At 40.4% G+C, this 13165-nt stretch overlaps 1 protein-coding gene across 14 annotated transcripts in view; it reads left to right on the top strand.

The window, feature by feature from the left end:
• The first annotated feature begins 5828 nt into the window (after positions 1 to 5828).
• LOC123981186 (multiple PDZ domain protein-like) overlaps positions 5829 to 13165 on the top strand; it is a 53020-nt gene continuing 45683 nt past the window's right edge. For 10 of the 14 annotated variants that reach the window (XM_046065897.1, XM_046065898.1, XM_046065889.1 and 7 more), the window contains exons 1-3: positions 5829 to 5973; positions 8272 to 8357; positions 9942 to 10108. In XM_046065897.1, the coding sequence (XP_045921853.1) occupies positions 8342 to 8357; positions 9942 to 10108 (183 nt within the window). In that variant the 5' untranslated portion in view covers positions 5829 to 5973; positions 8272 to 8341. The remainder of the gene's footprint in view (positions 5974 to 8271; positions 8358 to 9941; positions 10109 to 13165) is intronic. The other 4 variants (XM_046065900.1, XM_046065895.1, XM_046065899.1 and 1 more) reach the window with 1 other exon arrangement.

Genomic DNA, 13165 nt, shown 5'->3' with positions numbered 1-13165 from the left:
CTCCTGTGAGAGAGAAAGCAGTGGACCAAACCACTGTGAGGGGCAAGAGAGGGGTGTCTCAAAATGTTTCTAAACTTACAACGCACTTTTATTGCCCTGTTTGCGTTTTTATTGTTAATGTTATTGTTACTATTTACACAATTATTCAAAGTATATACCATTATATTATTTGATGGTTTTTAAGGGGGGGACATGACCCCCCGTCCCCCCCGTGATTTCCGCCTATGCCATCGGGGTACTCTCAGTGCACTGCACTGCATTTTGCCATACTTCTCAGTGTGAACGCACTTACACACTCAAAATAGTAAGTGTAAGTATGGAAGTGCACGAAGTGAGACACAGCATAAGTTTTTTATAAGAGTTTTTTAGCTACTGTACAAATCTAAGCACCTCCTCTCAAGAATTCAGTAGGCCTATTAGGTATTTGATATTATGGGCAACTTTCTGTCCTCATGCAGAACTAAATGACGTACTGTAATGTTAAGCTCAGCCAGAACGTCAAACCAACCATTTTTATCCATACCAAACACACATCAGACACCAAGCATCTAAATTAACTTATAGCAAACATAAATCGCTCTGTAATCACTGTACATGGCTGCAATTATTGCCTTCTAGATATCTCTCATCTCATCCTACACCGCAGTCCGACCGCTCTAAAGAAAGCTCAGCTCCTGCTCTGATCAGCTGTGTACTCATATCACTCAAATCCCAAAACTCACAGAGTTATTAGCCGGATAATAATAACAACAAACACACCGATATGTACAGTTACAACCGCTGACTTACTTTTGCCGTTTTGCTGTTTTCAGTCCAAAAACAGTTTTCTGTGTGTATAAAGAGCGCCGCTTGCGCCATATTGGTATTGTGCAACCCCCCCCGAGCTGTTAGGTTTCTCTCTTAAAATGAAGGACAGAAGACATACCGGTATACTAAAAGATTTGTCTGCTCAAGTTTAGGGCCTGTAAAGGGAGTGTGGGAGTGCTTTTGGTCACAGGAATGTAGATCAATATTCACTGTTTTTAATCAATATTTCAATGTTTTGGAAGCTTTATGTTATTTGGAACAGGTTGTATGGACAGAAATTGTGTTTTGAAATTCATCATGATCTGAAGTTGTAAAAATAAGGCAAAATTATATCAATATAAATCAATGAACCACTTGATGCCACTTCCAGCTATCAGCGTTGTTCAGCTGCAAAAAAGTGACCACAGTTTGGGAAACAAGTTACACATCGTTATTGCAGCCCACTGAATTTTCTTTGAGGAACCAGGGCATGTCTTCAAAACAGCAGTTAGTGTCATTAAATGACCTGTGGTGTTTTCAAAGTCTGACTTCCAATTTATCATTGAGGGAAAAACAGATGCTATAGCTCTGTGACTTGAATGTTAGCATCAATGCAGTCTCAAATATATGTAGACAATGATTAGGTGTGAGGCACAAACTTGTTCTAAATTATGTAAATCAACCAGATGTGACCTTCTTGTCCTCAGCAGTGACCGATGTTTGCATTTAAAGAATGAGTGGGCATCTCATTCATTAGATTTTATTCCAACCTCATCAAGTATCTCACCTGTTGTGACTCAGGGTGCATTCAAAAGCCCTTGACTTTGTGTGACATTCAGGTAGAACAAAATTAAACCAAGAGCAGTCCACAACGTTGAATATAGCTTTAGGGCCTGAATTTAAGCTGTCAGATATACTGACGTCAGTTTTTGTGGGGGTATGGCTCTCAAAGCTTTTCAAGTGATCCAGATTGTTATTTCCTCAGAAATAGAAACTTGAAAAGAAGATGGAGGCAACAAATAATACGCTACCATGCAAGCTTAACAATCAATGACCTATAGCAAGAGATTGCACACCTGCCAACTCTCCCACATTGACGGCAAATGACCCTAATTACATTCATTCACGCTGCACCTCCTATTGATCACACATTAAAAGTCTGAAATGCAAATGTGCATTTTTGACAAAAATCTGTTCTATTTATCCCTCGCCTTCGCTGATTCATATTTATTTCTTTGTTACTAATGCATGACTCAGAAGAGAGAACAATTCTTGGTCTCAAGGAGAGTTATGTATTTAATAATTACATTTCTTGACTATATAAATCATGAAAAAGTAAGGAAAATAGTCAGATATTCTGGAACAGTGTTTGTCAGACTTTTTCATATCAAGGACCCCCAAAGTCACAAATTAAACTACAGACCCACATTTGATGTTTTATTACAGAAAGTGTATGAAAGCTACAATCAGTCTGTCATTGTGACCCCCTGGACCCCCCTCAAGGACCCCTGGCGGTCCCCCGACCCCACTTTAAGAAACCACTGTTCTAGTGGACTGTACCTTTGCTATACGGGTTTTGTGTATCACACCCACCTTTCATATTTGTGTATGCTAAATACCAGAGGGCTAAATACCAGAGAAAACTGAAGGTTACAGTTCAGTAGTTATCACAGAATGTGTACAATTGATTTTATTTTTATGTCTGGATTGGCATGACATTTGGTGTGCACATTCATGCTCTAAAGACGCAAAAGATGATTGATTTTGATGACCCTATGACTTCTTCTCTGACACAACCCCCATCAAAAAGTTTGTGGCCAACACAACCTTTCCAAGTCTGAAAAAAATATAGCTGCTTTAGATTGGCATCTGCACATTCACATTCCCAACAGGAACAGACCTATTGATTAGCCATGGCCCATGTGACCTTTGCTCTAAAACATATCAGGCCAAACTTTCAATTTTCATTCCTCTGACCCTGACAACCAACGAACACAAATCTAGAATTCCCTAGCATCAGAGCACCAGGATAACTTTCTGGTTTTCAAACTCTTGAATCTCCCAAACCTTTCATTGTTCTTTCTTGTCCCAAAGACCCAGCTCCAGTTTAAAAGCACACTAAATTGCTGCAAGATGCAATAAGACTATTACTAAATGTACTATAATTTCATTATACTATCATGATGTCTGATTCTTTCTTTGAACCCTTTTTATGTCATATGGGATGTTACAGTTAGAAAGGCTATTTGAATGTTGATTGATTTATTGGCAGTAAATCAAGGCAGGCAAACGACGGCAGCTTTCACTCTGCCAATAAGGCTCAGTCATTGAATTTGCGATTCCTTCAGGGTATTTCTTTATTACACCATATGACTTCATACACGTAGGTGGTATCCAATAGAGTATGATATCTGAAAAGTTCCTTTAAAGAAAATGTGTGGGTTTTCATGGAGTAATTATCATGCATTTTTATAGCTGAGATGGTTGTCATCTTAATGCTAAATCACTGTGACCTTGAATAATCACTTCCACTGTTAATCTCCACACTAAATTACAATCAAGCAGTGTCGGCCAAGCCATGTAAACGTGACTGGCACAATGTACTGTATATCAACTATCTTAGGACATTTTACACAGTAGACATTTTGGCCTGTCAAACACAAGTGTTTCTAATAGCATTAATCATGTCAGCATGTCTTTAAGATGCGCTATACTTTTCTAAATGGGGCAGTGCCTTTGTTAATGATGTTAGTTACACTTGTATTCACGGGGAACATCTTACACTGGCCCCCCACATAATAGGTTAATTGGTGTATTTTTCTGGCACAAAATACACCAATTAACTTTTAAACTTAGCTGACTTGGTCCATTTTAAAGGGTTAAATGAAATGAACAAATGAAATGAAACCCTAGCACTAAATACGTGCGAAGGCGAGAAAAAATAAATGACTGGGGGGAAAAAAACACTGACGAATCCAGTTACCACAGATTTGGTGTCTCATGTCGTGAAGCGGCCTCAAACAATGACTACCACTGAGGGCCTGTGATAGGCAGGTATAAAAATACAAAATGCTGAAGTTGCCTTGCACTGAGCAGAGATGTTGTTTCTTCCTGTCTTTCTTGTTTCAATCTCTTGTCTTTTTCAGTGTTTGACTGAGTCAGACCTCCCACATAAAAGTGGCTTATTGTCAGAGTAAGAAGGGAGTTATGGGGTGGATAAGAGGGAGGTGTAAGTAAAGATATAAATGGTGAAGGGATTTCGTCAGTATCAGCTCTCTAAAAGCAGCTTGTATCCCTTTCCCCCTTGTTGAAATGACTTCTTACAGGGTGACTTCAGAGTGCTCCTTCCTACTTGCCTCTGGGGTCTTGATCCACAAAACGTTCAGAAGTTAGTACGACTAGGATGGGTCAAAGCACAGATCAACAGCTTGCTGGCATCTGCCTGGCCACCCAATACCTAAGAAACAGTCCATCTCATACAATGAAGAAGAAAACAACGCAAATATAATCAGAGTATTGCTATTTTTGTACTATTAGGTCTGAGTCATGAGTTAACAGGCAGGCAGTAACAGCTCATATCAGATTTGATAAGCATGGCGCATTGCCGCCTGAAATGGAGTGCGTAATCCTATAAACAGGACGCAGACAGAGAATCCCAGTTTTATCAGCATGCCATGTCCTTTTCCTAGGTGCTTTCTGGGCCTAAAAGTACTTTAATTTTCACCTGCATGCAGCCATGTATTGCCTATTACACTTGAATATTAGTTTAATATATGGGTGTAAAATGATGCATGAACAGCAAGAATTGTGGGAATGAGAACTAGTCTACGAGAAATGTTTAAGATTTTACAAATCATCAATCAATTATGCAACAACATAAATGGCTATATTGCAAAAACTAAAGATATCACGCAGGCTGGCAACAAAAAGGCAGGTAGTCAGATAAAGGTCCAATAAACTAGAATGCAAAACAACAAGGCCACTAAAAATGAACTAGCATAGAACAAAGGAAGTGGACTGGTATGCATGGCGAGTAACAAATGAGGGAATGAGTACCAGTTGAGGAGTGGGCAGATTAGGCCAGGTAACTGCAGGGCGGATGAGAGAAATGGGAACAGGTGTGGAGATGGGTGCGGCAGTCGGGCGATGGGGACATGGGGGAGAGTCCGAGGGCACCTGGTGGACAGCTTGAGGGTGGCAGGACTGGGGAGTTGAAAGGAAGCAAATGGCCTGAGAGAAGAGAGCAGGGGACCGAGATGGGGACAGTTTGAGAGGGAATGAGAGTGTATGGCTGCCGGAAGGGACTGAGAGGCAAACTGTGACAATAGTTGAAAGTCTTGTGCCCAGTATAAAGTTGAAATGATGCCTGTAGCTGAAAGTATGAAGGAGTAGAAGCACTTCAAAGTGGAGTAGGTTTGAAGAGGATTTGAAGATTGTTCCATTGACTTACATTCTAAAAATTTTGATTGATTTAATGTGCAGGAGTAGTGGTCGTCCACAAAATCTACATTAAAATATTATTATTATAAAAAGAAGAAGAATCAAGATGATGATCATAATGATCAAGATGATGATGATGGTTGTAATAATAATAAATAATAAACAACAACAACAAGTCTGCTGAATCAGAATTCATACTACTTAAAACTACTTAAAATACACTGAGATATGTGGTAGAAAGGCACAGTTGCTAAAAAGATTGTCCTCAGTGAGATTTAATATCTGTCTGTGCTATAGGTGAAATGATGATAAGATTTTTCATAATCTAATGTGAGTAGTAATTGATTGATGTCATAGTGCAAACACAGGGTGCATTATACTTATTCCACATTTTACTGGGGACCGCCTGTAAGTTCAAGATATGAGATGACCATCATTGCTTCCCCCCTGAATGTATCAAATGGACCTCTGCTCTTGGGGATGAAATAACTAAGAAGAATGGTTTCAGTAGGCCTACTCTATTATTTGACCACATCCCAGTTCCTGGAGCTGTGAGCCTCAGGCCTAAATGTCAGGACAACCAGCAAGCGGCGCTTCAGTCCCAGCTCAACTCTCGGTGCCGCTATCGCTGAAAATGTCCACAGAGGATCGAGTTACACTACGCCCCATCTTTAAGCCCCAGTCAGTGCGCCGTTAGCCACAGGACAACAGAGGATAGGATAGGACGCTGGCTGCCTCCACACGCATGTAAGTGATTATTTTCTCACAAGTTTCGATCGAGGGAAACGTTATGGAAGCTCTTGGGATGTAACAACAACCCCAGCTTTTTCCAAGAGTCGCCTTTGTTCGCTACGTTGTTGCTAATTAGAGGAAAATATTCAGATGTCGGCGGCTCTCTGTAAGCAAGAAAGACGGGATTTAAATTGCGTTTAGCGTCTCTCTCTTTTTTTTTTTTAACTAAAGTATTTTCTGTGTACTACAAATAGCGACATTGGGCGTGTTTTGCCTCAAACGAGCGATACTAGTTAACTTCTTTACCGTCCCCTTCTCGGAAGCCTGTTGCTTGTCTGCCCCATGGATGAGATGGGGACGGAGGAGGAGGAGTTGAGAAAAGCGGATTGTCCTTATGCCTTGGCGACTTTATTCAAAATACTAACAAAACGGACTCGATTTGCCACCAACACGCAAACGTGTATAATAGCAAACGCCTGTTTTTTGATAAGCTAATATAAAATAGGGACTTAAGGTGGCCTACTCGACCGACGTTGCGTATTATTTTGGAGTAAGAACTGCACGGTAAAATGACAACCTGTTGTTGTTGTTGTTGTTATTTTAAATATTTGTGGTCACAGCAAAGCTCACACATAACCTCAACAACGATTATCTTCGGAGGCAAATGCCATCTTAAAGCTCTCGTGTTTTGGGTTTAAGTCCACTTTGTAACGGTAGCTAATAAGATCCCTGGGCCTGCGTGAATCATTACAAGCCACTGGATAGCAACAATAAGAATACTTAATAATAGAAACTAGTTACCTTCAAGCCATTTGAATGGACATGGTGCCATATGTCCCTGAAAGCAGCACCTAGTAGGCCATATTTATATTATCATAGCCAAATTATTGTAATGACATAAGAAAAACCAATACCCAGCACAGGTCAGCCTATAAAGACAAGCTAACTGTTAAAGGTCATGTTGGAATATTACAGGAATGTATGTGTATATATGTATTTGAATATATATTAAATCTGAAATATATACTGTAGGCCCATTTATGTCTGGAACTGGATGCCAGTCATACATTTAAAAGGAGTTTCAGTAGCAGTAATCAAGTTGGAAAGATAATTAGATTTATGCAGAACAAAAATCTTTACCTGTAGCAATTTATACAAAAAACTGTTAAAAAAAAGTTTAATGTTACACCAGTACATAAAAATAAATTCAATAACGTACAGGTCCAAGACAAATACAGTACAGCGGCCACATGATGTATTGAGAAAGCTCATCGGTCCATTTGAAAACAACAAGCAAATGAAATGAACATAAACAAACCAGTACTGTTGTGATCCTATTGCCACATGTACTGTAGCTATTCTAAGAGTCTATGTAGGGCTTTTGATTATCCTACCAATCTCCTGTAATCGTGTAATGTCTCCCCGAGTCATGTCATGTTGTAACAAAAACCACTTCTAAAGTCAAAGCGTGATGTTCCTGAGATGGGAGCTGACAGCCGTCATCTCATTAACAAAGTCACAGGTCAAATTATGATGTACATATTACCAGCTTCATTGTTTTACCATTAGGTTTTAAAGGTGTGTCAAGGCTTTCGCTGGCTTTATTCACACAGTATGGTTGTCTGATCCAATCAGCCTGCTAGAAACACTTGTATGTAGTTGATGGCAAAATAAATGTACGTAGTCTGCTGTTAAACATATCTAAAAACATTCCTAAAAGATTTACCCTAGCTTTAAAATAACTGATAAGATTGTTTGTCTTAATATGATATTATAATCAGAATGTTGTTCCAGGAAGAAATATGGCTGTATTTATCTGATAGGAGTAAAATGGATAGTCCTATTTAATACCATCTGCAGACATGTCATGCATGCGACAAAACCACTGCCAAAGTGCAGTGAATGAAGTCCCAGGAGTGTTAATTACCAGGTGTTAATCCATCTATATAGATAGATATTGTTAAATATGAGGGAACTAACAAACTACAGTAGATCTGAGCTCAGACAGACACACTGCACCATTGCGCAGGGGTAAATAGCCTACAGTTCTTCAGCACTGTGGTTACTCTGTGATGTTATGGTGAAGCATTCTAAAGAGATAAATATGGCCCTGACTGAAAGGAAATAAATCCATTTTTCCTTTCATGTTGACCTTTTGAATAGAGCCTCTCCAGCTCTTGCTTCCTGTTTTGTGTAGAGCGCCATAAGAAAGTAAAAAAATAAAAAATAAAGGAGATGAGTCAATTTCTGCCCTCATATTCCCTTCTCTGATTGTTAGGGAAAAGACATAACACATTATGTTGTTCTTTGCAGGCCTTGAAAAAGGGAAGAGTTTGAAATTGCAGTTAATGGGGAGAAATCACATTCACCTGGAGTTCTAAAAATGATAGAAACAATGGGTAAGTAATAGTTTTTTTTGCTGTTTTATGGCAGCCAGATACATCAGGGAATTATACTTGTGGAAACGTTGTAACAAGGAGTGTATGGACATGTATTCATTTTATATGTTAAATTGTGCTCTCCTAATTTAACAGACGGAACTTTAGTGTTTCCAATACTTAAGTTTAATTAAGATTCAATACTACCATAATAAACAAGAAAACAAATTATATGAAATGTTGCCTGTTTTTTTTTTTTTTTTTTAATCTTCATTTCTAAAAGGAGCGTTTTTTTGCAGAGGGGTTTGGTCTAGTCAGTTGAGTATCCGTCTTTGCTGGCTCTACGTCTGCATTTGGCTCTTGCTGTGAGTTTTTTCCTCAACCAGTGTAAGATGCCCTGGATTCAGTTCAAGGCTTGTGGACTGCCAGTGTTGCCATATCTGATAATGTTGCCATATACTTGATTGTTTGTTTGTCCCCATAGAGATATATTTGTCCAACTGTCAAGCGTGGAGCCAAATTGGTGCTGCCAGCTTCTTTCTTTAAAGCCGCAATCTGTGGTCACTCCCAAGACTGGCGTGTTGACCATGTACTATCAATTGTAACTCGCAAGTTGGAGAAATTACACACCAGCCACACATGTGCTATACTCGAGGACCTCCATTTCTTTTGGAACACACACAAAACGCAAACAGACCGATACACACATACATGCCACAGACTGTAGGGACTCTTCATTATGTACACTGAGGCAAGGACAATGAAAATGATACACTTACCTGTGCAGGACTGGTGGCAAATAGAAAAAAGAAATAAAACAAACGCTGAGACTCAGGGTGTTATTGGCTTGTTTACAGCCTTTGTTCAAACAACAAAGCTTCTAAGTGCAAAAAGTGCTTTGGACCTTATGCACGCCCTATTAGGTGTTAGTCACAGTTGGTGAGCTTCCGAAATTGCTTCATTTTTGTCCAGATGACGTTGGGCTGGCCCATCCTCACTAACAAGCCACTCTGGAGTTGCTCGATAGTGGGGCTTATGCAGGGTCCAGCAAACAAACTGTGGAGGGCCCGGTTCTTTTATCTTTTCCTCCTGACACCCGTTCTGTGCTCCTGTGCAACCCACCATTGACCCTGAAGTCAGAATAGGAAACATTGCTATTTCTGCAGCGCATTGGAAATTGCGTTTTTCTTTCTTCTGGTGCAAAACCCAATGCTATGTGATTTCGATATAGCAAGGTCTGCTGAGCACCAGTCAGCCTTAGCTAAGCCCACAGGAGGAGATGTGTGGCTCTCTTCGTCCTTCCTCTATGCTTCATTTACATGTCATTGTTAAACATAAAGAAGATGTTAAAGGCATACACCTAACAGTTATGGAGTATTTTGTAACCTATCATCATAATAAGTCAAATTAAATAAGGATATTTAAATGTATAAATAAAGCCATGTCCAAACACCCTTCCCTGTCTCCCTATCTCTTGCCTAAGTACTGATAAACCCTCTGTCCTCATCACCTCTCTCCACTTCAATCTCTCCCACGCCTTCATCTCCCTGCATCCACTCCTTCACTTCGGCCGGCGCTGTCACTGAAATATGCGACGGCTTGCAGATACACAGCGTGCCTTGCAGGCGGTGGAGCGTCTCCAGGCCAAACTGAAGGAGCGGGGGGAGGTGCCCACTGAGGAGAAGCTCAGCCTGCTCAAATCAGTGCTCCAGAGCCCCCTCTTCCACCAGATCCTGGCCTTGCAGAAGTCTGTCCAGCATATCAGAGACCAGGTACGTTAGTTCATCGTATCCACCTTTTGTCATTGTTAAAATACCTTATAGGCCCAAAAAACACATTCCTTTCTTTCCATTTTTGATATACCCTTTATTTCATCAGGTAAGTTAATTAAGTTAATTAATTTACAATAATATCTGGCAGGAGATTAAGGCCTCCTGTAGGAAAAGGGTGCTGGGATTAAATAAAATAACATTAACAACAGACAGAAGAACCTACCTTATACCATACCTTAAAACCAGGCACAGAGACACAAACAAAAGGAAAGAATGATAAAACACGGACAAGAACAAGAAACATGATACCAGACTAAGGCATACACTAGTCTACAGAGAGTAAACGAGACAGCCAGGCACAACAGGCAAAACCACGTATAGCATCACATGAAGCAGTTACAGGTGTCTGGAAATGAGTTTATGCCTTTAAAAGTGGCAGTGGTGACTAGAGTTTTATTGTTTTTTTGCATTTGATTCTAATCTCAATTATAGGACTATTTATTAAAAGTTGTTTAGTTTTAATTTACATGTAAACAAACACAATATTCATTATTGTAAGTGGGCCTGCACGACTGTGAAGATATTAAAATGCAATGCAGAATGCAAATGAGTGATGCTGGGTTCCCATGGTGCCTTTAGCACCATGGAAGGTCAGTAAGAGGTTACAAGGTGACGGTCATTTAGAGGTCTGCATTTTTAGTCTACAAAACTGCCAAAATGCCAGGTGGCAGCATCATACAGTACTTTGTTAGTGCAGAAGGAGTATAAACAGAAGTAGTCATGTCTGATGAGAAATAAGAGCTAATTTTGCTGTTTTTATTAACATTGTGTTGGAGGAGGATGGGGCAATAGAAAGTGACAGCCACTACTCGTGTTTGTGTAAAGAAGTGCAAGCTACCGTGGCAGTTTCACCCTGCAGACCGTGCGGACACTGAACAACAACTCCAACACCCACGGCTTAGCTATGGTGACATTTTGATGTTGAGACGTGAACCAGGCCTCAGGACTCGCCCAGACCAAGTGTAAAACTGGAAGCGATACTCCCACCGCGATGTGTTTGTGTGGGTTTACAGTGGGTTCTAATGTCAAAGGACAGGTTCATGTTTTGTCAGGTTTATTTTGAAACAATACTAGCATGCCCATGCCGTGTTTACTGAAAGAGCTGTTGGTCAATGTAATCATTCCTTCTGTTCATACTGGCTTCAAAGAGATTCCATCCTTCAGCTACTCCAATTTAGGTGATGCTGGACAAAATCCCCGGCCGTTCTGTGTATTAATGCATTCAGCTGACGCTAATATGAGGCTTCAGAATTAGCCAAATCAAGTGGTTGTCCAAATTCTTTTTTTTTGAATGAATGAAATTCTTTCTTTGTGTTTTAAAAGAGGGAAAGACTGTGATCTTGGGAAGATACCCACTTAATTAGACAAACATACTAAACATATTAGCTTTGGCTGAACTTCAGAATGCATTTTGCACAGAAAGGGGATGGTGGAACAGCTGGTGTGGACAAATGAAACTGCAGCGAGCAATAATGCTTTTGATGTAAATATGGGCATGGGAGTATTTCTGTAAGTAAAAATGTGCGCAAGTCTTTTGTCAGTGTTTACAGTGGATACATGATGATACATACTCCTGCATTACCTGTACCTGTAGTAAGGTATGAATATTTTTAATACCCATATCTGCTGCTGCCTTTATCTTTGCAGTTTCCTGGGTGACCTCACTGATTCTGTTTTTGGTTTGTGTCAAAGACACCCGCCCCCACCCCTTTCAGTCTCCATCCCCCAACGGTGTTGCTGCTATGGCCAAATTGCTGTCAGGGGTCACACAAGCCAGATATAATATGGGTACATGAGCAGAGATAGTTGGTCTAAGTCTGGAGCCCTTTTTCAAGCTGATTCTCTCCATTGAGAGTTGAACATTTGAGTGGAAGGAAAAGGAGCTCTTAAGTCACAGTGGAAAGGGGCCAGGGTAAGCGTTTGAGAAATAGAGACGGAAATATGTGAGCTATGCAGTGGGAGGAAGGGATGCTACAGCTTTTTACCCCTTGTGGAATTTAGATTATAAAAGCCCTGCTGGCATTTAGCTTATTTCAAAAGAGGTACATTCCTATGTGTATGCGCGCGTGCTGATGCATGTGTATTTGTTTTACTAAGCAAAATGTATCAAGCAGCCATTCCCTTGAGATTTTAACATTGTCCCATTCCACGTTGTAACGATGGTAAAGAGACATACTTCAGAAGCTGCAACAAGTCTGTGTTTTGTTTTTATGGAGCTTCCAAACGCAGCTGCACTTTTTTGGCCTCCTTAAACAGAACCAATTTGGAGAGAGGGTGCGTTTTGTGTTTTGTTGTGAGACTAGAGCCAGACACAAACACACACACACACACAGTCCGTCTTCTGACTCTGCTAGTTAGGCCTTGCACAGCGCACGTCGCTATGGCGACAGGACCCTGCTCTCCAATGAGAAAGAGGCCACTGTGTGAAGTGGAGCAGAAACAATTTTTTAAATGTGCAAGAACCAAACTGGAACTTTAATCCTCTTAGCCAGGCCCCAGCTAACAAAGCTCGTGCATGAGGACAGCAACTTAGCAGCATGCTACGCTAACTTAGCCCGGCCCATAGGGTTTTGTTTGCAGTGTGCAGCGCTAATGTGTCCTGTCCAATGGAGTTTTGTTTCTCAGGACTAATCTGGGACTGTAATTAAAGGAGGCATAATTTAACGTAACATACATACATAACGTGTTTCCAAAGCTCTGAAAGTTGTGCAGTTAACTTCCTAATGCAAATGCACAAGTTCACAAGGACAGCTTTAGCTCAGCAACGCCATATGCCAAATGGAGTGTTTATGACATTATTGCTGTGTATTATGTCCGTCCTTTTGAATCCAATTCAGATGGCAATAAACATTACGCCCTGCCCTTTGGCTAATGAAATCGGAAAAACACAGTTCTATGTAGTTGTCGCATTCATGTAATTCATCTGTCACACAAGTAAAGTCATTGCAGTAATTAAAACCCAAGCATATTAAGGCATCCAGATGGCCAGAGATGCTC

This window comes from Micropterus dolomieu, linkage group LG12 (assembly GCF_021292245.1).
Source record: "Micropterus dolomieu isolate WLL.071019.BEF.003 ecotype Adirondacks linkage group LG12, ASM2129224v1, whole genome shotgun sequence".
In the NCBI taxonomy this organism is placed as follows: Eukaryota; Metazoa; Chordata; class Actinopteri; order Centrarchiformes; family Centrarchidae; genus Micropterus; species Micropterus dolomieu.
This window is presented reverse-complemented; position numbering and strand designations above follow the sequence as displayed.